Below are 27833 nucleotides of genomic sequence, written 5' to 3' on the forward strand. Positions count from 1 at the left end.
TTGTTTGGAACAGAAAGCGGATTCAAGTATTCACAAGTCTTCCTTATGTTTCAAAACATATGTAATTCATCTGACATAAATTTTATATTTTATACATTTGTGATTTTTACAGAAAACTGTAGTAATAGTGGAATTACTTGAATATTCCTATATATCTCAGTTCCAAAATCTACATCTTCTTTTTATTTTTATTTTTTTTTGCGGTACGCGGGCTTCTAACTGTTGTGGCCTCTCCCGTTGTGGAGCACAGGCTCCAGACGCGCAGGCTCAGTAGCCATGGCTCACGGGCCTAGCCGCTCCGCGTCATGTGGGATCTTCCCGGACCGGGGCACGAACCCGTGTCCCCTGCATCGGCAGGCGGACTCTCAACCACTGCGCCACCAGGGAAGCCCTACACCTTCTTTTGATAAGTAGTAAGTCATCATGGTCTATCACTTCATTCACTTAGTCATTAACTCATTCATCAAAGATTATTTAACTACTTACATGTTTTATGTAAAGTGCTATAGTTGCCAATTTATTTTCAACACATTACACAAATTTTCAACATACTACAACTAGGCTATGGCCTCCCACTCTATTCTGTTTGGTTCTATTCTGAATAACTTCTGCCAGATTAATTTAATTAAGTAATTATTAACTCCCTTGTTAAGGACCTCCTTTGACTCTGTGTCCTAGGACAAAAATTCCAAGCACTTCAGCACGATTTTGAGGGTATTCCATAACCTTGCCCCTTCCTAGCCATCTAACTCTATTGCCCCACATCGCTCTGCCTGACCCTTCCAGGACATTCAAGGACATCTTCATTCTTTGTACTAGGCAGGCACATTCCCACCACTATGTTTCTACTTGTGCTGCTAGAATTAACCACAATTTTTTTTCCCCCTACACTTAGCTAAATCACATATAGTCTTCAAGGAACATCTTGTCTTCAGTGTCATCTATGACAGCCCAAACCCATATTCATCTTTCTTCTTAAATAAGCACTAGACTTAATTCTAGGTTTGCATTTAAACCTACACATCAATTTGTTCTGTCTTAAAGTTTTTTCGTCCTGGGCCCACTTCTGTTAAATAAAATGATCGCTTCCATTTACACCCAGCCTCCTTAGCACCTAGGAAGTGTTCTGTAGTAGTTCTCTCTGACTCCTCTACATCTTTTCTCCTCATACAGATACAACAGAACAAAAGCATAAAGAAAATTTAATGTTATAAATAGGTCTTCTACAATTCTTTAAAACATTTCCCTATTTTTCGTCTGAAAAAATTCTCTAAGCCTCCCCTTCAGTCCTGATTAATTTTTTGACTTCCCCTAAATGCCTTTAAAAAAGAGATTTTTATAGATTTCTTATTAAAAGATCCATTTTGGTTTGTACAAATGTACATATGTTTAAGGAGAAAATACATAACAGATTTTAAATGATTCCCCAACAAATACTAATTTTTTTAAAGACATCATAAATCGTGCATGACATATTTTAATACTGATGTTCCTTGGAGATTACTGAATTGAGTATATTAGATATTATTTGCACCACACTGATCTGAATCTACCTTTTCCAGAACTGGCAGCCAAGATACCACAAGATGTAAGTTCTTCAAACAGAGCCAGTCTCCATTTCGGGCACATTCTTTTAGCATTTGAACTGCTAAATCAGCTTGGCCTTGACCCATGGCAACCTGCAAAAACAAAAATAAATAACAAAACTAAAAAAAACCAGATCTGATAACATGTTGTAACAGAAGACTTTCAAATTATCCTGCCATACATACTGAACTAACTCAAGTACTGTAATCAGGGTTTTAAACTTTTAATAAGAAATATCAGACTCTTGCTGTTTCCAACAATTGTCTTGTTTTTGTCCTTACATCAGTGGCAGATTTTTAATATTATTCTATTTAGTAAAGGTACTAACATTACAGGTCTGAAAGTTATAGAACAGTATAAAGAATTACTGAATAGTTTTTTTTTCCTCATCCCACTAGTTCCTGCAATTCTTACTCTCTCAAACATGGACCTTTAAAAACATAATTTTTTATGACTACTGTCTTGTTGTATTCTTTGAGGGATTAAACATTAACAATACCGCTTCCTTGAAATTTGCTTCTCTTTTTAAAAAATTTCTCCAACATTGCACAAATTTGGCTCCCAAGCTACTTGGTCCACTGAACTGCGTAATTCCCTAGCCCTTCATTGTCTAGAAGACCCTAACATGTTGGGCCTCAAGACGCTACATTTAGCCATCTGCTCTTCTATTCTTTTTCAGGGAGAGGAGGCAGGAAGGAGAGAGAGAGAAAAGAAGAAAGGGGGAGGGGAGAAAAAGAAGAGATGGGAGAGGAAGAGGGAAGGAGAATCCTGGTCTCACTGGAATTCCATTCCTGTAGTTCCAATCCCTATAGTCTATCTGCACTTAGGACACTCATGTAATAGGCTAGGCCACTTTATAAAATAGAAAACATCCAAGCAGAAGCCGAAACACCCTAGAAAATAGATTCAGTATATAAGATTTCTGTATTATTTGAATGAATAGACTAGTTAAGTCTACTTAAGTCTAGGATTCTATAAAAAAGTTTTAGTCAAGGATCTAAACTGGTTGCATGCTACTTACTATACCAAGTTTAAACTCCTCCATATGTCTCTTTAAGGATAATATATATAATACTTAAGTATCAGTACAGCTATATCTGTCTCTGTATATATGAGAGAAACACATTTACTGAGAGTCCTGGCTCAAATATTTTATTGGGTACATAGTCAAAACACTTTGAAGAATACTGTTATAGACTACTTCAAACCACAGCGATCTCTCTTTTCATAATGAATATAAGATAGCATTTCATTGTTTTTTAATTGACTTTTACAAGTATTGATTTTGCTTTTCAATTAGACTATAAAGTTGTTGAGAGTGGGAACCATGCGTCTAATTCATTGCATACAAAAGCATGTAACAAAACAGGTAATAATTACTCATATATTGATTTTTTTTTAATTTTCAAGATCTAACCCAGAACTAAGCAAATAGGAGGGATAAAACAAATACTGGTTGAACTTTTTAGATGCACGTATTAGTTTGCCATTATTAAAATGCAAAAAAACCCCTTGAAACAGCTGAAGGCATGTACAACAGAATCAGAGGGGAAAAAAAAGAATAAGTAGTTTGCTGAACTGAAATGGTAGCTGAAAGTAGGAACTCAAAATTTTCTATAAGGCGTAAATTGTATGAAAACAGCTTAAAGGTTCATGAAACCTTAGAAGAAGACATATACTCTAAAAAAAAAAATACATTTTTAAAAAGCACAACAGGAAATGTCAAGAAGATGGTTAGCCCCTACATCAAAAAAAAAAAAACACAGTTTCTTGAAATGAAAATTAATTTTTTGCATTAAGAATATATTATTATCCTTAGGACATACATTCAGCATAGCAACAAAAACTTTAAAATAACAGGAGATTTATGACTAAATATATCTGTATTTAAAGGTTTTACAATATTAAAAAATTTTGCAAGTACACAAAAGTCTAGAAATTCATATAGTCAAACTTACAGTGAGTGCAAATAGTTTTATCTTTCTGCCAATATCACTGCTCACAGATACAGCCTATAGAAGAGGGCTCCCCTTCCTCAAGACATCTCACTGGCAATTGAATATTGTCCTAATATATTAATACACTATAACTAGGATTGAATGGAACTCCCTAGAGTTAGTGCAAAACCTGTACAATTAAGCCTAACTCTCTGCTATTTTGCTATCTTCTACTTATAGTCCTCATAACATTCCTACTTGTCAATTTTTGGTTGCTGTGAAAGTATTCTGGTTTTTTAATCATTATTAATTATTTTCCCAATGAAAAAGATTTATTTTTTTCACATGTCAAAAATTGAGGGTAAATTATTTCATTTTCAAACTTACATGCCAACTGAATTGAAAAAGAGGTGCTAATCTGAACAAACTAAAACTCAGAAATTTAGCTCAGGACAAAATGGTATTATATGAGACAAATATATTATCTTATCAGACTTCTGGAGGTTAGAAGTCCCACTCTTCTACTGATCTATTTTTATTTTTTTTATTTTTTATTTTTTCTCGGTACGCGGGCCTCTCACTGTCGCGGCCTCTCCCATTGCGGAGCACAGGCTCCGGACGCGCAGGCTCAGCGGCCATGGCTCACGGGCCCAGCCGCTCCGCGGCATGTGGGATCTTCCCGAATCGGGGCACGAACCCATGTCCCCTGCATCGGCAGGCGGACTCTCAACCACTGCGCCACCAGGGAAGCCCTACTGATCTATTTTTAAATCAAGGTGTCAGGGTTCGAAAGTAAAGGTAGTACTGCAGGGCTGTTCTTTCTGGAGGCTTTAGGAGAGAATCCTTCCGTTGCCTTTTCGAACTTCTAGAATCCACCTACATTTCTTTGTCTGTGGCCCCTTCTACCATCTTCAAAGCCAGCAGCACAGCAACTTCTCACCTCTTTGACCTCTGCTTCCTCACATCTCCCTCCTTCACTCTGCCTCTTCTGCCTCCTTCTTAAAAGGACCTTTATGACTATATTGGGCCCAAATGAATAATCCAGGATAACCTCTCCACTGCAAAATGCTTAACTTAATTACAATTGCAAAGTTCCTTCTGGGGATCAGGATGTGGACACTTTCCAGGGACATTAGTTGGCACACCGCAACAAAAAATGTCTGTTCCACTAATAGAATCAAGTATGGCAGGAAGATCAATTGCTGTAGCAAAAACAGCAGGGTAATATGTACTGACCTGATGATAACACTCTCCACTTCTCTCAGCATTAGCAAGTTCTTGGAGTTCCTGAGAAGGATCAGCACCCGGGGAAATGATTATCAATATGGGTTCAATTTCTAGTGTCTCTTTGTATAAACGTTTGAGATTTAGAGGAGGTGGGGACAACTCTTTCAGTCCTAAAAGATATATTAAAGAAATTACAAATAAATAGCAACATGAACCAGAAAAAGTCTATTAAAACTAATTACATGATATATAACAGATAATAACTAAGTGAACTATAATCCTATACATATTAAAGGTTTCTCACTCTAAAATCATTCACATACTAGTAAGAACTAACATTTATTGAATGTTTAAGGTGCCAGGCATTTTTCTAAATGCTTTACATCTATGACATCATCTAATCCTAACAACAACGTTAAGAGGTAGGTACCCTGAATACCACATTCAACAGACACAATCAGCACTGCGGTCTTAATATACAATTCTCTCCCTACTGAAGCCAACCATATTACCATACAGGTTTTCATTCATTTATATAACTGAGAGCCTACTCTGTGCCATGCATGTGCGGAATCAGATTTCCACATGATGTGGGAAATAATATCATTCTCATGATATAGGACAAAGATTTATTTCTTATGTCCTTGCATTAAGAGAAAAAAAAAGTGGTATAGAATGAAAAAATGCTTATTTTGGAGACAAAAATATAGATCTCAGTTTATGTTTGTTAGCTAAATGACCCTATGCAAATCACTAAAATGCACTGTGCCTTGGTTTCCTCAATTGTAAAACAGGGATGAAACAATCCATAGGTCATTTGGAGGCAAAATAGGATACAAAATAAATAGATTCTATTTATTCATCACGTACTCTATGCTAAGCATACTCAAGGAAATTTAATGTCTTCCCAAAGACCACCCATCCACTAACTGCTAACTGTATTCAAGGTAATTCATCTGTTCTTTTTTCTATTCTGAAGCTCTTCACAAACTGTAAAGTCCTACACAGACAAGAAATTATAACTTCACTGTTATATTTAAAACTCTTCTGCTACAACTTTAATGTTTCCATTATTAACGTATTTAGTAAAAGCCAAGCTAAAGAAGACCCACTTCAATTAAAAATCAAAAATACACTTGTCTGAACTGAGCTAAAAAAAAGAGTATGATACAAGAGTTTAAAAACAGAGGATTAGAATGTAACAGAATGAGTACAGAGGAAAGAAGGGCTTTCTTATATCCTCAACTGTAGAAATGAATAGATAATATTGTACCTCAGAAATCCTAAAATAGCAGGAAAAGACATTCTTAAGGAATTCTGTAACAGGCACTTTAAAATATGAATTCAATGCCATCAAGATGGGCTAAAACAGGCATTTCTAGATGACCATCCTGAAAAGACAAATTTCACACCTGAACTCTTCCCCTGTATTCTTCACAGCAGCAATAAACAATGCTAAGCAAGGATTTTCAAATACAGAAATATTTCTAATACTAGGTGAAATTTACCCCAACAGCCATGTAAAATTGATGAATTGCTTCTAGAGGCATATCTTACGAATTTTGCTTTTAATTAAACTGGTAACACTCATTCTTTGTAATAGAAAAGAATTCTTATATACTCATGGCAATGTAATAAATATTTTTATTTTCATATGTTCATTTATTTATTCATAAATTCTCATAAGCATTCTAGGCCAATTAAATGTACTGTGATATGATAAAATGCATCAAAAGTCTTAAAAATGCACATTGCCCTTGACTCAGTAATTTAAACTATAATTAATTCAAGAAATAATTCAGAATATGAATGCAGAAGTATGTACAAGAATTTTCCTTGTAGCTCTTAATACTAGTTAAAACAGGGGGAAACACAAGTTTTTAGAAACAGTAGTCTGAATGAGTAATTTCTGATAGTGATATAAAGGAACTGAAGTTACAAAAATGGTGAAGTAAAAGATCATGCACTTAAAAGTAGATTAGCACTGTTTGAGGAAAGCAGCCTAGGAACCTGTTTGGAAAACTGGGAATTTTGGAAGAAAGCACTAACCATTCTGTCTCTAGACTGCTGTTCTGGACTAGAGCTGCAACATCTCCAGCCTCCAGCCAACTCTGCTCGCTTCAGACTGGCCACCACAATCCTAATTGGCAAGAACCAATTCCTTAATACCTATCCTATTGCTCCTGTTTCTCCTGAATTCAGTGGGTTTTGTATATTGACAGACTCCTTGGTTTGTCTCAAGTCTGAAGTCAAGGGGAGAGTCCGTCAGCAACCAAGGACCTCTCTGTTCAGTCCTGAGCAGGATTTTCCTCAAATTGTAGGGCTTGTCCGTATACTTGTGGCCCTAAATATATAAAGGTATATGGTTATACCATCCCCTAGACTTTCTCTAATTGTTGAATATTGTGCAATGCTTAACATATTATACCATTAAAGCCGTCTGTCCATTTATCTTTATTTCAAATATCTGAACATATGGCCAGCATATACTTGAGCTCAGTGTTTGATGGTGAAATTTAAATGTGGATAAAATAAGAATAGTATACCCATGAAAAGAAAAGTAGATTAGGCAACATGATACCATATTGTATATGCATCTATGTGCCTAAAAAGAATAGAAAGGTGTACATAAAAATGTTAATGATGGGCTTCCCTGGTGGCGCAGTGATTGAGAGTCCGCCTGCCGATGCAGGGGACACGGGTTCGTGCCCCGGTCAGGCAAGACCCCACATGCCACGGAGCGGCTGGGCCCGTGAGCCATGGCCGCTGAACCTGCGCTTCCGGAGCCTGTGCTCCGCAACGGGAGAGGCCACAGCAGTGAGAGGCCCGCGTACCGCAAAAAAAAAAAAAAAAAAAAAAATGTTAATGATGATTATCTTGTAATGATGGAAAAACAGGTGTTTCTCATCTTTTTACTCCTCTATATCTTCTCATAGACCTCTAATTAGATGTACTATGTGATAAGAATGTCAAAATGTATATAAAGATATTTTCATATAAAATGACCACAAACATTTTTATTATATGCACTATGAGCTACTGTCAGTTTGTTGCAAATGCTCCTGAGAAGGATAGGTAATTCTGGTATAATATATTTCTCCTTATCTTTTCTAACAACTACAGGCATATCTCAGAGATACTGTGGGTTCAGTTCCAGACCACCGCAATAAAGCAAACATCGTGATAAAGCGAGTCACATGAATTTTTTGGTTCCCCCGTGCATGTAAAAGTTATGTTTACACTATACTGTAGTCTATTAAGTATGCAAGAGCAATATGTCTAAACAAACAATATAAATACCTTAACTAAAAAATACTTTATTGCTAAAAAATGCTAACCATCATTTGAGCCTTCAGCAAGATGTAATCTGTTTGCTGGTGGAGATTCTCCTCATTGTTGGCGGCTGCTGACTGATCAGGGTGGTGGCTGCTGAAAGCTGGGGTGCCTGTGGCAATTTCTTAAAATAAGACAACACTGAAGTGTGCTGCATCGATTGACTCTTCCTTTCACCAATGATTTCTCTGTAGCGTGCAATGCTGTTTGGCAGCATTTTATCCACAGTAGAACTTCTTTCAAAAGTGGAGTCAAATCCTGACACTGCTTAATCAACTAAGTTTATGTAATATTCCAAATCCTTTGTTGTCATTTCAACAATCTTCACAGCATCTTCACCAGGAGTAGAATCCATCTCAAGAAGTCACTTTCTTTGCTCATCTGTAAGAAATAACTCTTTATCCGTAATTTTTTTAATCATGGGATTGCAGCAATTCAGCCACATCTTCAGGCTCCACGTCTGATTCTAGCTCTATTGCTATTTCCACCACATCTTCAGTTACTTCTTCTACTGAAGTCCTGAACCTCTCAAAGTCATCCATGAGGGTTGGAATCAACTTCTTCGAAACTCCTGTTCATATTGATATTTTGACCCCTTCCCATGAATCGTGAATGTTCTTAATGGCATCTAGAATGGGGAATCCTTTCAAGAAGGTTTTCAACTTACTTTGCCAAAATCCATCAGAGGAATCACTATCCATGGGAGCTATGGCCTAAGAAAATGCATTTCTTAAATAACAACACTTGAATAGCAAAATTATTTCTTGATCCACGGGCTGCAGAATGGATGTTGTATTAACAGGCATGAAAACAACACGAATCTCACTGTATATTCCCATCAGAGCTCTTGGGTGACCAGGTGTATTATCGGTGAGCAGTATTATTTTAAAAGGAAACTTTTTTATTTTCTGAGCAGTGGGTCAACAGTGAGCTTAATCTAGTATACCATGTTCTAAACAGACGTGCTGTCATCCAAGCTTTGTTGTTCCATTTATAGAGCACAGGCAGAGTAGATTTTTAGCATAATTCTTAAGGGCCTGAGGATTTGTAAAACGGTAAATGAGCATTGGCTTCAACTTAAAGGTACCAGCTGCATTAGCCCCTAACAAGAGAGTTAGCCTGTCCTTTGAAGCTCTGATGCCAGGTATTGACTTCTCCTCTGTAGCTATGAAAGACCTAGATGGCATCCTCTTCTAATAGAAGGCTGTCTCGTCTACATTGAAAATCTATTGTTTAGTGTAGCTACCTTCACTTATTATCTTAGCTAGATCTTCTGGATAACTTACTGCAGCTTTTACATCAGCACTTGCTGCTTTACTTTGCACATTTATGTTATGAAGACAGCTTCTTTCCTTAAAGCTCATGAACCAATCTCTGCTAGCTTCAAACTTTTCTTCTGCAGCGTTCTGACCTCTCTCAGCCTTCGCAGAATTGAAGAGAGTTAGGGCGTCTCTCTGGATTAGGTTTTAGCTTAAGGAAATGTTGTATCTGGGTTGATCTATCCAGACCTCCAAAAATTTCTCCATATCAACAATAAGAATGTCTCACTTTCTTATCAGTCATGTGTCACTGGAGTAGCACTTTTAATTTCCTTCAAGAACTTTTCCTTTGCATTTATATCTTGGCTAACAGTTTAGAGCAAGAAGCCTAGCTTTCAGACTATCTCAGCTTTGGACATGCTTTCCTCACTAAGCTTAATGAGAAAGACACATGACTCCTCCTTTACCTTGAGGACATTTTAGTGTTATTAACTGACCTAATTTCAATTTGTTGTGTCTCAGGGAATAGGGAGGCCTGAGGAGAGGGAGAGAGATGGGGGGAACAGCTGGGTGGTAGAGCAGTCAGACACACATAATGTTTATCACTTAAGTTCAATGTTTCATGTAGGCATTATTTGGCACCTCAAAAACAATTACAAGAGTAACATCAAAGATCACTGATCACAGATCACCATAACAAATATAATAATAATGAAGAAGTTGGAAATATGGCGAGAATTACCAAAATGCAACACAGACACGAGTTGAACAAATGCTGTTTGAAAAATGGTGCCAAAAGACTTGCTTGACACTGGACTGCCACAACCTTCAATTTGTAAAAACTACAGTAACTGCAAAGTGCAATAAAACAAGGTATGCGTATACTGACTGAAACATATGTTTTATTTGGAAAATACATGCCAATACAGAAATTATCTTTTAAAAGTTAAAATGATTACCATATCATTTCTTAATTTAACAAATAGACACTTTAAACTCCATGAGGAATTTTATCTGTTTTGCTCACCATTTTGTATACAGAGCCAAGCATAAATTCAATTATTATTTCTAACGTTAAAATCTATAAAACTCTTAGAGCAAAAGATAAGCAGAACACTCTATGACATAAATCACAGCAAGATCCTTTTTGACCCACCTCCTAGAGAAATGGAAATAAAAACAAAAGTAAACAAATGGGACCTAATGAAACTTCAAAGCTTTTGCACAGCAAAGGAAACCATAAACAAGACCAAAAGACAACCCTCAGAATGGGAGAAAATATTTGCAAATGAAGCAACTGACAAAGGATTAATCCCCAAAATTTATAAGCAGCTCATGCAGCTTAATAACAAAAAAACAAACAACCCAATCGAAAAATGGGCAGAATACCTAATAGACATTTCTCCAAAGAAGATATACAGACTGCCAACAAACACATGAAAGAATGCTCAACATCATTAATCATTAGAGAAATGCAAATCAAAACTACAATGAGATATCATCTCACACCAGTCAGAATGGCCATCATCAAAAAATCTAGAAACAATAAATGCTGGAGAGAGTGTGGAGAAAAGGGAACCCTCTTGCACTGTTGGTGGGAATGTAAACTGATACAGGCACTGTGGAGAACAGTATGGAGGTTCCTTAAAAAACTACCAATACAACTACCATAGGACCCAGCAATCCCACTACTGGGCATTTACCCTGAGAAAACCATAATTCAAAAAGAGTCATGTACCAAAATGTTCATTGCAGCTCTATTTACAATAGCCCAGAGATGGAAACAACCTAAGTGTCCATCATCGGATGAATGGATAAAGAAGATGTGGCACATATATACAATGGAATATTACTCAGCCATAAAAAGAAACGAAATTGAGCTATTTGTAATGAGGTGGATAGACCTAGAGTCTGTCATACAGAGTGAAGTAAGTCAGAAAGAGAGAGACAAATACCGTATGCTAACACATATATATGGAATTTAAGAAAAAAAAATGTCATGAAGAACCTAGGGGTAAGACAGGAATAAAGACACAGACCTACTAGAGAATAGACTTGAGGATATGGGGAGGGGGAAGGGTAAGCTGTGACAAAGCGAGAGAGAGGCATGGACACATATACACTACCAAACGTAAGGTACATAGCTAGTGGGAAGCAGCCGCATAGCACAGGGAGATCAGCTCGGTGCTTTGTGACCACCTGGAGGGGTGGGATAGGGAGGGTGGGAGGGAGGGAGACGCAAGAGGGAAGAGATATGGGGACATATGTATATATATAACTGATTCATTTTGTTGTAAAGCAGAAACTAACACACCATTGTAAAGCAATTATACTCCAATAAAGATGTTAAAAAAAATCCCACAGAAGATAAATATATATTCATTAATCCAATTTATACAATATTTCAAAGTATTGGAACATTTTGGATTTAGAGAAAAAACTCATGAAAAACATTTTACTGTTTAAGATAACACAGGTGACACTCATGTTACTGGGAATTGCATGTTAGCCATTCCACCCACAAAACTCCTGTAAAATCCACATTGCACTTTAAGTAAACTTAGTCTATATATAATCACTGGTTTTAAAACCCAACTAATTTTGACTCATGACAGCATTTGAACTGTCAGTGTCAATCATTCAAAGCTATTCAATAAAATTAAAGAGCCAAAAATGTTCATTCCATTGTGAATTATCAAAGCGTAAAACTACTTGTAAATCACTGGGATCTTATATTTTGACCTTGACGGTTAAAATACATAAATTCTCTCAAAAGAAAAAAGAACTAAAAATAAGTCAACGAAATAACTCTAACCTTTATTGTATTTTATTTTACTCAGACAAAATGTTGAGATAATAAAAAAGAAATAATTTGCAGTTTAAAAAGGAAAGAATATTTGTTTTTCTGTTAGTTTTGTTTTGTTTTTTTGCGGTACGTGGGCCTCTCACTGCTGTGGCCTCTCCAGTTGCGGAGCACAGGCTCCGGACGCGCAGGCTCAGAGGCCATGGCTCACGGGCCCAGCCACTTCGCGGCATGTGGGATCTTCCCGGACCGGGGCATGAACCCGTGTCCCCTACATCGGCAGGCAGACTCTCAACCACTGCACCACCAGGGAAGCCCATAAAAAGGAAAGAATATTGCTCCTGTACTTTTTAGGTATCTGAGTAAAGAAAGCAGCAAATACTATCAAACTGTTATAGTTAGCAAGTATAGTTGATTCATTCTTCCTCATTCATCTCATCCTCCCTAACAAAGAGACTGATAAGAAAATTACTTTTCCTTTATCAGAGAGAAAAGACAACTCTTAAAATGTAACACAAATATCAATAAAAAGAAGGAAAATCGACAACCACTATCTAATCTAACACACATCAACCAATTAAATGGGAAAATGCTCTTTAGAAATGCAATAATACTCAAGCCTGGAAACAAACAAAAAATGTCCAACATTTTGTGGTAGAGTAAAATTCTAAAGATACCACTTTCAAGATTCCTACCCCTTGGTTGTTCAATCAAACACTAACCTAGGTACTTCTGTGAAAGGACTTTGTAGATGTAACTAAGGTTGTGGATCTTAAAATAAGATTATCCCATATTATCCAAGTGTGCCAATTTAATCACTTGAGCCTTGGAAAGCAGAAAAACTTCTCCAGCTTAAAGTCAAAGAGATGCAGCCTGAAGAGAGAACAGGAGAGATGAGGCAGAGGGGGCAGTCAGAGGTGTGAAGCATGAGAAGAAATCAATCTGCCATTGGTGGCTATAAAGAAGGAGGAAGGGGGCCACAAATACAATCAAAGAATGCAAAGGCTTCTAAAAACTGAGACAGACTTCTAAGAACTCAAAATGACAAAAAGAACCTCGATTGTCCAACTGCATGGTGCAAATTCAGCTGAGTGAGTTTGGAAATGGATTCTTCCCAGGACCTCCTAATAAGAGTCCAAATGACCAACACCTGTATTTATTTAGCCTTGGGCAACTTGGATCAGAGAAACCAGGAGGGCCTACCAGACTTCTGACCTATAGAACTATGAGATAATAAATGGATATTGTTCTAAGCTGCTAATTTGTGGCAATTTGTTACAGGAGCAATAGAAAATGAATACACATTTCCTTATGTCCTTCCTTTTCTCTTAGACACAGATGTCACAGGACAGATTGAGCTATGGAAGCAAAGATCATGGGATGGGATGTTAGCATGGATAAGAGAAGTAGAGGAATGTAAAACTAGAAAAGTTTCAAGGCTCAAAAAGACTTTTTGATGAAGAACCTTTGAGAAGTTACTGGTTCTTGCAGCTATTGCACCATCTTCTGTGAACATGAGTACCTCAATACACACAGCATAATATTGTGCTCAGAATAATTATTAAATCAGAATTACAGAAGTCAGAATATCTGCATCTGGTAACTGTTATTTTGAAAAAGTAATGCAGTAGATTCAAAACTGCTATTTTGAAAAAGTAATGCAATAGACTGTGTTAGTACACAAGGCTTGGTTTGTAGGATTATATTAAAGCAGCATGCCTGAAAGTTTTGAGGCATGTTCTGCTAACTTAAATCTTCAAACCAAAACTACTTTCATAAATGCATCTTTATAAGTTACTATTTTAAAGTTTATAGATTATAAAAAGGATTGCTGAAACTTAATAAAAGTCTTTCCATATGAATAATGTTTGAGAAATTACATTTGAAATCAAATCTCTAAAATTTGATTAAAAAGATAAGTGCTTGTCATTTTCCAGCAATATGAACTTTTAAAACTTATTCATACAGTAAAACCTCCAATTTTATATAAAAACTGTATTAATAAAACCACTTGACCAAATACAAAGTCATCAGGCCATATACCAGTATATATGGCTTTTGCTTAGAAATAGGTAGAGTATAATTTTAGAAGTATATTAAACTTCCAAAGCATTTGAATATGTGCATATCATGAGGTTTTCACTTATGCCATTAAACCTTAAATGTCATTTAACCTAGAGATGAAATAATACAATACAGAAGTATTCCAGAGAGTAGGTAGAGGGTCAAACTACAAATTCAACAAGAAAGGTCATGTGCAATGTGGCACAAACAGCATATTTTTAAAGACTACATGGGTGAGAAAAGAATAGCCTCCTAAGAACTTCTCTGAAATTGCCTCATTTTACTTAAACTTGCATTTGAGTTATAGGAACAGACAAAAAATATATATAAATGAGCAAGAAATATATCAGTTAGTGTTAAGGAATGGGTAAAGAATTAAAGCAAGTAGATGTGTTGGTACTGATTAAATGGCCCGGAAAGGCCTCTCTGAAAATGCAATGTTAACATCTGAATGATACAGAGGAGCCAACAATTAATAAAAAAGAAAAAACAAACAAAAACAGAGAACAAACAGTGCAAAAGCCCTAAGGTTGTTTTCCCCATGAAGGCACAGTGGCAGACAAGAAGGAAGCAAGATGAGGTTAGAGAAGAAGGTTGGGGCCAGACTGTGTGGGGCTTTGTAAGCTTATACAGTTGACCCGTAGATAATGCAGGGGGGTTATGGACACTGACTGTCCACAGGCAAAAATCTGAACATAGCTTAGAGTTGACCTTCTGTATCCGTAGTTCCTCTGTATCCACGGTTCCTCCATACCCGGAGTCCCACATATTCAGATTCAACCACCTGCGGATCATGTAGTACTGTAGTATTTACTATTAGAAAAAAATCTGCATAAAAGTGGACCTGCACAGTTCAAAACCATGCTGTTCAAGCATCAATCATATATAAATCTGGAATTCATTCTAAGTGTTTTTTGAAAAGATTTTGGAAATTTTAAGCAAAAAAGAGAGATGATTTGGTTTAAGTTTTTAAAAGCTCACACAGCCTTCTGGAGAGAATGGACTGAAGAGGAAGCACAAACTGAGGCAGGGAGACCGATGAGGAAAGCGGTCTCTGATTTAACACACACTTACAGTGCCCATGCACCAGAAGCTGTTTAAGGCACTGGGGCACAACCATGAACAAAACAAAGCTTGTGCCCTCATGTGGCTAATATTCTAGTTGGGGAAAAGGAAATTAATAAACAGGTAAATAACAATATGTCAGATGGTGATAATAGTTAAAATAAACAAGGCAAAGGAGGATATGGAGAGCTGAGGAAAGAGTACATTATTATATAGACAGTGCTCAGAGAAAGTATTAACTTAAAAGATGACAATTGAGCAGAGAAGCAAGGGTGATAACTGGGGGTGGAAATCTGCTGGAAGAAGGAACAGCAAGTGCAAAGGCCTTGAGACTGCAGAAACAAACTTGCAGCACTAGAAAAACAGGAAAAAGCCTACTGTGGTTGTTAAAGATTAAGCAAGGGTGACAGTGGTAGGAGATGAGATCTGAGGGGAAGAAGAGGACCAGAAGAGGTAAGACCCTGTAAGACACTGGAGGGACTCTGAGAAAGATTAGGTGCCATCAGAGAGTTAGAACGGAGAAGTGATATGATCTAACTTATATTTCAAGAGACACTCTAGCTGCTATGCTGAGAATAAACTGGAAGTGGGAAAGAAAGAAAGCCTGATATAATGGTGGCTTGAAAAAAGTGGTAGATGGTAGTGGAAGTATGAGAAGTAATTAGATTCTCCACATTATGAAGATAGAGCCAAAGCTATGGCAGTAAATGAGGTGACAGATGATGGTGGTTTGCATTAGGTTGGTAATAATGACACCAAGTAAATGAATTCAGAGTAAGTTTTAGAGTTGGAGCCAAAAGGACTAGCTGGTAGATTGGGTATATGAAGTAACGAAAAGAGAGAAAGGATCACTTCTGGGTTTTTTGTTTTGAGCAGCTGAGTGGATCCTAATACAGACAAATCAAAAGTTCTGTATTGGTCATCTGACATTCATAAGAAAACATCAAATGAGCATCTGTATATATGATCCTAGAATTCCACAGAGAGGTTGGGGTTAGAAATAAGAGATATAAAAGTCAGTAATTTACAAATGATATTTGAACTGAATGAGGTCATGAAAGAATGTATAATAATGAAAGAAGGGAACCCAGGGCAAGACTGCAGTGGAAGGAAGAATATTCCAACATTTAGAAGGAAGGAAGAATACTCCAACATACAGAGAAGCAACCAATAAAGGAAAGAGAAAAGGAAAGAGAAAAGGAAAATCCTAAAAGGATTGAGAAATGAAAGAGGAAACATAATAATCAAGAGAAGAAAGTGGAAAGTGTTTAAAGAAGGAACAAATGGACAACTCTGTTGAGAGATCAAGTAAGATAAAAGCACAGAAGTCACTACTGGAAATAGATATATGGAAGAAGACCTCATTAACCTTAACAAGAGCAATCTTGTGGAACTTTAGGGAGGAAGTACAAATAGAATGAGTTGAAGGTAGAATAAGAGTTGAGGAAATGGATTGCTGTGGTCTTTGACTATGGACACACTTTCAGGATGTTTTGTTGTAGAAGAAAATAAAGAAATGGGACGATAGAAAGGGGATAGAGGGTCATGGGCAGCATTTTTAAGACAGGTGATACTAAAATATGTTTGTATACTAACAGAAAGGATCCAGTAAAGAATAAAGAAGGTGAAATTGATGATGCAGGAAAAAGGGATAATGGCAGGAATGAAAAAGGAAAGAGCAAATGGCTGGCCTTTAATTGGAGCAAGGACATTCATTCAGAGTAACAAAAGGGAAAGCAGAATGAGTATGAGTACCATTGTAGGTAGCTGGTAGAACTGTTAGTGGGAAATAAACATTTTCTGTCTTATTGCTTCTATTTTCTCAAAAAATGCTAGTAAAAGGTTACTTCAAGGGACTTCCCTGGCGGTCCAGTGGTTAAGACTCCGTGCTTCCAGTGCAGGGGGTGCGGGTTTGATCCCTGGTAGGGGAACTAAGATCCCACATGCCCCGTGAAGTGGCCAAAATAAAAACAAAAAACAAAAAAGAACAGGTAGAGATTGTAAGATAAGTACGATAAAGGGGAAAAAATGTAAACTAAGGTCAGCATAGAATAAAATGTAAATTAAAAACATACTTCAGGTCACTGGTCTAGTTCTAGAAAAGAAGTGTACTTACCCAGAGTTTTACATGCAAATAGAGTCATGGCACTTTGCAATCTGTCTGGTCTGAGAGCCTGTACCACAAGAACCTTAAAATAAAGTGCAGAGTATTTTTAAATAATAAAGTTCCTATAACAGCTGTAACTAAACAATAGTTAATGTTAAATTAAACAAATGTTTACCACAATATTTACTATGCCTAAAACTGTCACAATAGGTATATAAAAAGACACGTCTTTAATAGCCAAAATATTACTAAAATTCATCAGATCTACCATCAAAAGTAAACATCAGCATGTAAGGGTCATAGCATTAGCTATGTCTTCAGGAACTAATAAAGAGCCCAATGGCCGGTGAAAATAAGGGTATGTAGGTAAAGCATTCTTGGTGACAGCAGTGTAGAAGCATAAAACTCTTAACCAAAATTTTCAAACTACCAATTTTATGCTGAATCATATCTATCTGTTCCTAGATGTTTAAGTTTTCAAATGAAGTTTTTCTCAGTTTTTTTTTTTTTTCATTGTTTTTAAACACACTTGGTGAAATAGAATTCAACAAGGGGCAGAAGCACAGCCAGCAGCCTAGTTAAGAGATATAAATGGAAGGGTCATTTCCTGGAGCGTCAACTCCTGTGCCCTCTACAACTTAAGATTTTGGTCTAGCCAAAAGACTGAGTGGAACCCACCAGTAGGTTTCATCATTATATTTCGACACAAAATGGAAATAAAAAGTTCCCTGTTCCTCACCATAAGGTCTTTTCCTTAGAGAGAACCCTGGGAAAAGAGTGAAAAGCCTGTACAATCTATACTTTAACTTCTTTAGGTAAGACGTGTTCTCTATTGAGAAATCCCCCTTGGGTCAGAGGCAGAGGAAGTAAGAAAAGCTACAGTGGGAGACACCCTACCCAGAAACGTTGCCAATGATTTCATTGTCTGGACAAGGTGGCAAAAGCAGAAAGCCCTTTCCCACATATGCCCATTAAGGTTATGTGACACCCTAAAGGCAAAGCTTTTATTTAAATGGCTTCTGAGTGACAATAGAAACATTAAATACATTTACACGTTTAGACAATTTACCTGCTGAAATAAGGAAACTTTCTTTGCAAGAATAGATGGAAACTCTTGCTCACACATTGAATTATGATAATAAGTATGCCACAAAGCTACATCTTCAAAACAGAGGGTCTGATAAAGACTGGGGAGAGCAATCTAAAAAATAAAAATAACCATATATACTGAGCTACAAGCAAATATAAATACACACACATACATCCATACTAAATACACACACACACTAAAAAAAGTAAGTGGAAACCAATTATTGATATTTACCATTTGTTTTCTAATTCGTGTTGGCTTATTTAATCACTTCTAGATCAGAAACAGTATGGCAGACTTATCTAATCCAGAATTAAATAAAAGCAAATATTTCCGAAGTAGTACTAAATCAATACTGCAAATTAACAAATCTTTTCTCTATGTAAAAACATTTGTACCTATCTCCACCTTGTGGAGAAAAGAATACTTTCATTAAAACCATGTGCAAATTTTAACCATTGCCAGAATGGAGTTCCACGTTAGAGTGCAAAAATATGCCCAGTTTCAAATCTTGACTCTATACTTTCTCAGTGACCATAAGTAAGTGACTATATCACTCTGGGCCTTAGTTTCTTTATCTGTTAAATGAGGACAATAACAGTAGCTCCCTCACAATGTTGAAAATATCTAATGAGATGATCCATTTTCAAATTCTGCATACCTTGAACATAGTAAGTCATCAATAACTGCTGGCTACTCCTACCGTTTTAACCATGTGCTACTGTACCATTAGAATAGTTGTGAAGAAAAGCAGGGAAAGGAAAGGAAGAATGGAAACATATGTTACAGATTTTGAGAGAAGTATATTTGTCTTTCATTACCCACAAAAACAACACTTTAGCCTGAGTAAAGAACACAGACAGAACTGTTAGGAGTTAGGCTTTTTCTTCCCCATGCCCCCATCCTCACTGCCCAAGTCATACGAGGGGAAGAAACTGTGGAGAGGGGAAAGAAGGAAGGAGAGAAAGAGGAAAAAGACACTATATTTGGAAAACCTACATATCAAAGGCATGTAGGAATGTGGTGTCAGAATGCCTTAATTAAAATCATAGTTCCAAAACTTCCCAGCTATTTGATATTGGATAAATTATTTAACCTGTCTACACCTCAGTTTGCTCTTCTCAAAAACAGGCATAATTATGACCTCTTCAATAGGTCATTGTGATAATAAAATAAGATAATGCATCTGAAGTATTTAACATGATGCTTGGCACATAACAGTTCCTCAAAAATATGTATGAAATTGAAAAGAAAATAGGTTCATGCATTTTGCAACTCGCTGCACTGATTCTTATTTCTCATCTGTAAAAAGAAAGTTAATAATACCTCCCTCTTAAGGTTTGTGTGATAATTGAATAAGATAATTCATTTGAAAATGTTTTATAAACTAAAATGATAATAAAACACTAATGTATATTATAAACTTTCTCTGAATAGGAAAGCCCCCCTTTCCTAAATGTTTTGCATTTCTTTACTTGACAAGAAATTAGTATGTGAAAAAAAGCATCATTATAATTTTTTTTTTTTTTTTTTGGCGGTATGCGGGCCTCTCACTGTTGTGGTCTCTCCCGTTGCGGAGCACAGGCTCCGGACGCGCAGGCTCAGCGGCCATGGCTCACGGGCCCAGCTGCTCCGCAGCATGTGGGATCTTCCCAGACGGGGGCACGAACCCGTGTCCCCTGCATCGGCAGGCAGGCTCTCAACCACTGCGCCACCAGGGAAGCCCCATCATTATAATTTTTAGGTTAACACAGTTAAGATTTTTTCTCAAGTGTAACCTCTCAGTAGATCAATTGTTCAAACAATTTTAACTGTATCATGTTGATTATTATTAAGTTTGCCATTAGGAGTTCATGAAATAGTTCAGAGGTCCTGCCCAATAATCCAGAAATCTCTTCAAATTCTCACTATTTTTCATAATTATTGATTTTATGCATTCTATTAAAATTGTTTAAAGGACTAATCAGAATAATTCTTGGATATTCTTTTACCCAGGGATTTTACATCATTTCACAAAAATATCAACACTGAGTATGAATAAGTAGCACATAAAAATATAAACAGAAATAACTCAAATACTAAAAAAAATAAATCTTTCATAGTAGAAGAGGAATACCTTTAATGTTGCCACTGCCCAGCTTCTTTCCTGGTCAATCCAAGACGGAAGTTGATCACGTATTCTTTGTTGAGAGTCCTTTTTAATAAGAGCAATTATTTTCCTTAGTATATCTGGTAAAACTCAGACTTTAAAAAAATTAAAAATTGACCAGCTAATTTTATGAACACTATTTTGAAAAAAACTCATTCTATGTATTCTTTAATTTTTATCTATTTTACAAGTCAATATGGTAAAATTCTACATAACATCAGGTACTGGTAAACATTTAGACAAATGTTACATTCATTTTCATAGGGCTTAATCTTTTGTAAAACTTCAGAAAAACTCAAATGTAATAAGAAACTTCCATAGAATTATATTATTTTTAATTGTATTTTGCATGTCAGACATAATCTAGGTTTCGCATTACAGTTTGGATAGGTTGCTTTGAAGAATAATATCATCCATTACATGTTTAAATAGAAAATTACTAGAGAAAAAGCTAAATTTGAATAAAGTTGTCAAAAGTTAAATGAAGTAATTTTTAACTTTACTTATATAAGAAAATTTTCCTAGTTATGTTACGAGATTTGACCTTCCTCAAATTACAAAAGTTTTCTTGGAACCAAATATATATACACTGAAAAAAAGAAACCATATTAATTTCTTATATTTAATTAATATTCTCAGAAGAATACATGTCCTCAAGGACAAAAAAACACATATAGGTCCATTTTCTATTAGGGCAATATACAGGCAAAGATATAGTCCTCTAATTAAAATATAATTTCAACAGTAATTTAAAACTTCTCTCAAGCAAATTATATTTCATGAAAACAAAGCCAGAGTTATTTTCACTAAGAGTGAAATAATAATTTTGTTATTCTAACTTACAGCTTTCCGCAGCATGTCTCCAACAACCACACCTGTAAATGTATCCCATTCCTATTAAATAAAAATATGAGAAACACACAAAAAATATTCTAACCATTTAACAAATCTTTTTAAATTTCCCCATAAGACAGCTTACAATTTAGCTTTCTAAAAACATGGAAAAAAATAAAACTCCTTTCATACCTTCCCACTCTACGACATTAACATAAGAATGAGTTCATGTACCATACCAACATAAAACATTAAAACAAAATCTACTAGAATAATTTTAAGACAAAAATAGAACTACAGGGCTTCCCTGGTGGCGCAGTGGTTGAGAGTCCGCCTGCCGATGCAGGGGACACGGGTTCGTGCCCCGGTCTGGGAAGATCCCACGTGCCGGCGGCTGGGCCCGTGAGCCATGGCCGCTGAGCCTGTGCGTCCGGAGCCTGTGCTCCGCAACGGGAGAGGCCACAACAGTGAGAGGCCCGCGTACCGCAAAAAAAAAAAAAAAAAAAAGAACTACATTATACATGTGAGTCTCAACATCTAAAAATTTAAATGTCTTATTCAATTAGCATTTGTCACTACCTTTAATTTTTCCTATTATATACTACTCCTCACTAACAGATAAGCAGTAAGGTGAGCCAAAAGTTTAAAAATTGTGTATATTGGGAAAAATAGAGAAAAGTACTACCACTAACTTATCTTTTCCAACATATTGGGAGAAGACTGCCATTACTCCTTTTTTTAAAAAAATTAACCCATGGAATCAAAATTGATCAAGTGTTACAGAATCTAGAGCTCTTAGAAAATCTATGTCTTCACTCTGGGTTACCCATTCAGATAATTATGGGCACTACCATATTATTTGTTACACATTGGCCAGCAAATAAAGCCAGGACATATTAAAATTTGAAAGCCATATGGAAAAATTACCAAAGCAACATACTTCCTGCCTCCACCCACTCTGACCACTCATTCTTCCTACTGAAGTTATACAGTCACAAATAAATAAAATACAAATTATCACTACTACTTTATGCAAGTCAAATAAAACTGTTCTCCTTTCCCAATGATAATTTATTTATACTCCAGGAGGGAAAACTAGGGAAAATTAAGTCTTATACAGCAGAACATATTGAGCATGGTGAAAAACATACAGGAGGAGGGAAAGGCATCAAAGTAAATAGCTTAAATAAAAAGAGTCAAGTTAAATTTGGAAGAAACTATACAAGTCAGCCAGAGCATGTGGAGTTAGAGAAAAAGAGAGAACAGTCACATGGAATGGTATGCATTCTTTTAACTATTCAAATGAGGGGAACCCAGAGCATAGTTACAATCTGACCATAGAGAGTTAAAGGTTACTAGGTCAAAGTGCACTGTCCATATATACTATTCGCTGCCACCCTGGCTACTGAATGCTCACTTTAATGATAATGGCATAATAATGAGAAAAATCACTTACAAATAATTTTTTTAATATTAGAAGCAGGTCAGAGATGGATTACTTAGTTCTATCTTGAAGGAAATTATTTTCAAGTTTGAGAGGGGGTTATATGGTAGACCAGAAATGAAGTCACAGACAAAAAAAGATAAATTATACATTAAAATATTAACGTAAACCTGCAGGCTCAAAGAAGGCTTCTGAGAACTGCCCACCCTCTTGCTTCATCTGCTGGCTCTGAGCAAGTCAGTGGAGGTAATAAATAATGTAGTGGCATACCCATATTGTTTAACTTTTTTATATTTATCAGTTCCACTGCTTAGACGAGGGAAATAAGAAGGCTGACTCTACTGGTGCCCTGGAAAAGTGGACTTGTGTTCAGAAAATCTAGGTAGTATGGTAAGTTAGAGTTCTTTCCCTGCCTTACCATTGCTTCAGAATACTGGGCTCACCCAAACGAGAGTACAACTGTAAATCAGCATCTTACACTAAACTTCTAACTAAGTAAAAAATAGATTGACATGTAATTTCTAGCCTTAAGTAACTTCTAATCTAACCATAAGTCTGCCCATTACCAGATTTCTATGCAACTTTTTAAATAATTTTCTCCTTTCCTTCCACTTACATTTTCTTGAAAAAGTTCAGGATGCATGCCTCGAACGAAATGCAAAGCGAACATCAACTGATCAGCCTGAAAAGAATAACAGATGTTATCTTGCTTTTTCTAAATTTGTGTTTTTGGAAAAGCATAGTCCTTAAATTTTGGTTCACAAAATCTGTATTCTGTCATCTAATAATCTACTTTTATCATCTACATATGACAACTCTTCTAAGTTGGGGATGAGAGTACAGAGAGAGTGCTAACACTTTTAGAGGTAGTGCTAAGGATTAATCAGTGTGTACATCTCATTAAAAAAAAAAACAGATTTAACTAGCTGAAATATGATTGTGAGGTTTAGATTAGTCATTACTAACCAGATCAACCTTTTGGATTAGTAATCTTCAATTTGTCAGTATGTTATATTCTCCTGAATATTCTGTATGCCCCTAAATCAAGAAACTTCACTTCTAGAAATTTATGCAGGGGATCAAAAATGTACTCCTAGAGAAGAAATAAGGATATTCATTGCAAGGTTTTTAAAATGTTTATTTATTTATTTGGCTGTGCCAGGTCTTAGTCACAGCACATGGGATCTTCGCTGTGGCACATGGGATCTTCAGCGTAGCGTGCAAGATCTTCGTTGCATCATGCGGGGTCTTTGGTTGTGGCATGAGGACTCTTAGTTGCGGCATGTGAACTCTTAGTTGCGGCATGCATGTGGGATCTAGTTCCCTGCCCAGGGATCAAACCCGGGCCCCCTACATTGGGAGCATGGAGCCTTAACCACTGGACCAGCAGGGAAGTCCCGCAAGGCTTTCTATAATGAAGGGAAAACTGAAATAAATGTTCAAAAGTCTATCATGAATAACAGTCAAATCAAAGTGTATAGCACAGCTCATATTGTTTATTTAAACAAATATGTTTATATAAACAGATATGGATATATATCTGCAAAAGAAATTAGAAATAGATATCAAAATTTTTATCAGTGATTTATTTTTGAGATTACAGGTTATTTTTATTTCATTATTTTTTCTTAGGTGTATTTTGCAAACTTTCTAAAATAAGCTTATATCATTTCCATAAAAAAAAAAACCAGCAACCAGTTTACTAACAAAACCATCTGCTCAAGCACCATCTTTCCTACCAAGTTCTAATTCAAACTTTATTTAGCTTTTCCCATATTGTAAATAATACTTTATTCGTATCTAATATTATATCTGTGCATGCTTATAAACCTACAGATAAATATAAGGATATTACAATACAATATATGCAAAAGATATGCTCAAAAAAAAAGATCCTCCTGTAAATACTACCAGCAAGTCATCTCCTTGCCTGCAAGAAAACCACCCCTCTGTTGGAAAAATCCAGTGTCTTGAATAATACAATATAAAATAATAATTTATTTTATAAAAGTATATATTGGGGGCTTCCCTGGTGGCGCAGTAGTTGAGAGTCAGCCTGCCGATGCAGGGGACATGGGTCCGTGCCCCGGTCCAGGAGGATCCCACATGCCGTGGAGCGGCTGGGCCTGTGAGCCATGGCCGCTGAGCCTGCGCGAACAGAGCGTGTGCTCCGCAACGGGAGAGGCCACAACAGTGAGAGGGGCCCACGTACCACAAAAAAAAAAAAAAAAAAAAAAAAAAAAGTATATATTGGGTATGTTTGTGTGTGTATATATACATATATATATAGCAAGTATTCAATAAATATGTATTAAGTGAATAACTAAAAAACAAACATATGTTCACAACTACAACACAGTCAATGAGTGAAAACAAAGCATAAAAACTGGAAGCAGATGGCCATCACTCAGGTATGAGAAAAACAGTTACAACCAACTACAGTGTATATAAAATAGCTACCATGTGGCTTAAAATATATAAAAAGCAAGGCATATCATTGGGAGATATGTGTAATATTCTTTGGAATTAGAAGGTTAGAATTCAGGTTTGGCTGGAGACTTTGCTGGTGGTCCAATGGTTAAGAATCCGTCTTGCAATGCACTGGACACCGGTTCAGTCCCTGGTCGGGGAACTAAGATCCCACATGCCGCGAGGCAACTAAGCCCGCGTGCCACAACTACTGAGCCCACATACTCTGGAGCCCGTGCATCACAACTAGAGAGAAGCCTGCGCACTGCACTGAAGAGTCCACTCTCCACAATGAAAGATCCCGCATGCCACAACTAAGACCCAACGCATCCAAAAAATAAATAAGTAAATATAAAAAAAGAGAATATTAAAAAAAGGAATTCAGGTTTGGGATTGAACAGTAGCTAGCTGTATAAGGCAGTAAGTTGCTTATTTTACACACTAACGAATATTGTAAATGATTATAATAGCATCCCTCATCTAAGGTAAAGAAATAATGATTACGATAAACAAGACAATAAATGTATTACTTTGAAGCCTTTATCACTTAATAATACAGTTAATTCTTTTTTACACACATATAATGCACACACAGTATTAATACATTTATTTAGCCATTTCTTTCTTTGAACTAAGGAAGAGTAATGTAGTCTCTAGTGTTAGTGGAGAGAAGAGAAGGCTCTACAACTCTCTGAGTCCCAGATTATCCACTGGAGTCAACGAACTACTTTATTGATTATTACTGAGCCAAGCTCTAAAATGTTGGCAAAAAATAGGCACATATTATGTAGTCAATAAATGGGTAATGGTGGTCATCCTTTTCTTTGTTTTCTAGTCACAGAAGACATCCTGACCTTAGGGATAAGCCTATAATCAAGTTGGCCCAATCTCAATATATCATGCCACAGATAATGGTACAAGGGATGATGCCATATGACCTAAGCCAGGCAAACCAGGATCATCTTCTATGATTTTCCAACTGGGAGATGGCAGAAGAAAGCTGTTTATGGTAGCTGTCTGGTTGCCTAGCTGTACCAATGAATCCCTTTAGCCATAAGAATTTAACAATGATTTTATAATGAGGAAAAATGATAATTCAAGAATAAACATAAAAATATAGTTTACTGAGAGACAGAGGACACATTGCTAATTACCCTGAGGTAAAATCAAGAATGAATTAATCAAGCTTAAGGATTATCTGAATATTTGTTTCCAAAAAAACCTGTCAATAACCAGAGTTTAGAAAACATTTTGGACCTATAATATCCTTGATCTTCCGAGCTTATGAGTCGGAAAATTTGGGTGTTTTAATTTAAGTTCAATTTATTTCAGTATGCTTGGGTTCTGTTACAAAATAATTTAATATCAAGAGGATACATAATAAAATTTCAACTGATCATCTACATAATTAACTAGCTGAATGAAGAAAAACGGTAAGAGACAGTAGACCACTGGATGGTATATGTCAGCCACATATTCCATACCATGCCATCACACACACATCATACTCTAGTAAAAATTCAAAAAGAGTGAGACTATTAGAGAAGGATTAATACAATATGAGAGAATCTTAAAGTCAACTTTATAGCTGATAAGAAGTTCACATTTCCGAACGTAATGGTTTGTTTTAACCACATTCTATTACCAAGACGTCTTTGGCATCATGCAAAATGGGTTTGAATTCTAGCTCCAACACCTACATCTGAGTAACCTAGAGAAAGGTTAAAGCTCTAACTCTCGGCTTCTTCCTTTATATAATAGAATTGTTGTAGGAATTAATTAACAATGTGTTAAAGCGCTTAGTGCCTAGAACACTGTAAGTCTTAAAAGGCGACAGATAGTAACTATCTGCTTTACAGTAAAAAGATACAGTACGTAATACTGGAAAGGAAATTTATTTCAAAAATATTCCATAAATCCCACAAATCTCAGAGACTAAGAAGCAGTAGAAACTATAATTCATTCATTTTATTTCTACCCTATAATATTCATTGCTTTCAAATATGTTTAATGAAAAGTCTAAGTAGATGTTATCATATGAAGAAAAATCTTGTTTTAATCTCAAAGAAGTTGATATAGGATAGAACTCAGGCACTCACACTTGTGCTTGAAGCTAAATCATACATTTTAAAAAAGAATTCCATGCACATTTACTTATACTTCCAGAAACTCTAAACGGTTAGATACAATACTAAAAGTTTCAAAGTTATCTAAGCAGAAGAAAATTATCTAAATTACCAAGGTTCAATTTAATAACCACAGTTTATAAAATTTCTAAACACCCAACCAGAGAACTTCCATGTTTTTATTATAAGAAAACACATTTTGATAGGAAAAATACCATAATTCAAATTAAATGAAATGTAAGATAAATACAATCATGAGATGCTGTAATTATTTTATTTGTAAAACATAATATTCATCTGAATTTTAATCAATCAACTAGCAAATTCATTTGAAGAAAG

General features: G+C 36.0%; 1 protein-coding gene across 1 annotated transcript in view; it reads right to left on the reverse strand.

Moving 5' to 3' along the window:
• The window catches only part of DYNC2H1 (dynein cytoplasmic 2 heavy chain 1), a 364114-nt gene that overhangs the window by 140400 nt on the left and 195881 nt on the right, over positions 1 to 27833 (reverse strand). The window contains exons 71-77 of the mRNA XM_029208148.1: positions 23516 to 23581; positions 21465 to 21515; positions 20589 to 20666; positions 18452 to 18583; positions 17392 to 17464; positions 4761 to 4921; positions 1554 to 1679 (exon numbers count right to left, since the gene is read on the reverse strand). Of these exons, the coding sequence (XP_029063981.1) occupies positions 1554 to 1679; positions 4761 to 4921; positions 17392 to 17464; positions 18452 to 18583; positions 20589 to 20666; positions 21465 to 21515; positions 23516 to 23581 (687 nt within the window). The remainder of the gene's footprint in view (positions 1 to 1553; positions 1680 to 4760; positions 4922 to 17391; positions 17465 to 18451; positions 18584 to 20588; positions 20667 to 21464; positions 21516 to 23515; positions 23582 to 27833) is intronic.

The sequence above is a fragment of the Monodon monoceros genome, unplaced genomic scaffold (genome assembly GCF_005190385.1).
Source record: "Monodon monoceros isolate NGI ecotype Baffin Bay Population unplaced genomic scaffold, NGI_Narwhal_1 Super_Scaffold_7, whole genome shotgun sequence".
In the NCBI taxonomy this organism is placed as follows: domain Eukaryota; kingdom Metazoa; phylum Chordata; class Mammalia; order Artiodactyla; family Monodontidae; genus Monodon; species Monodon monoceros.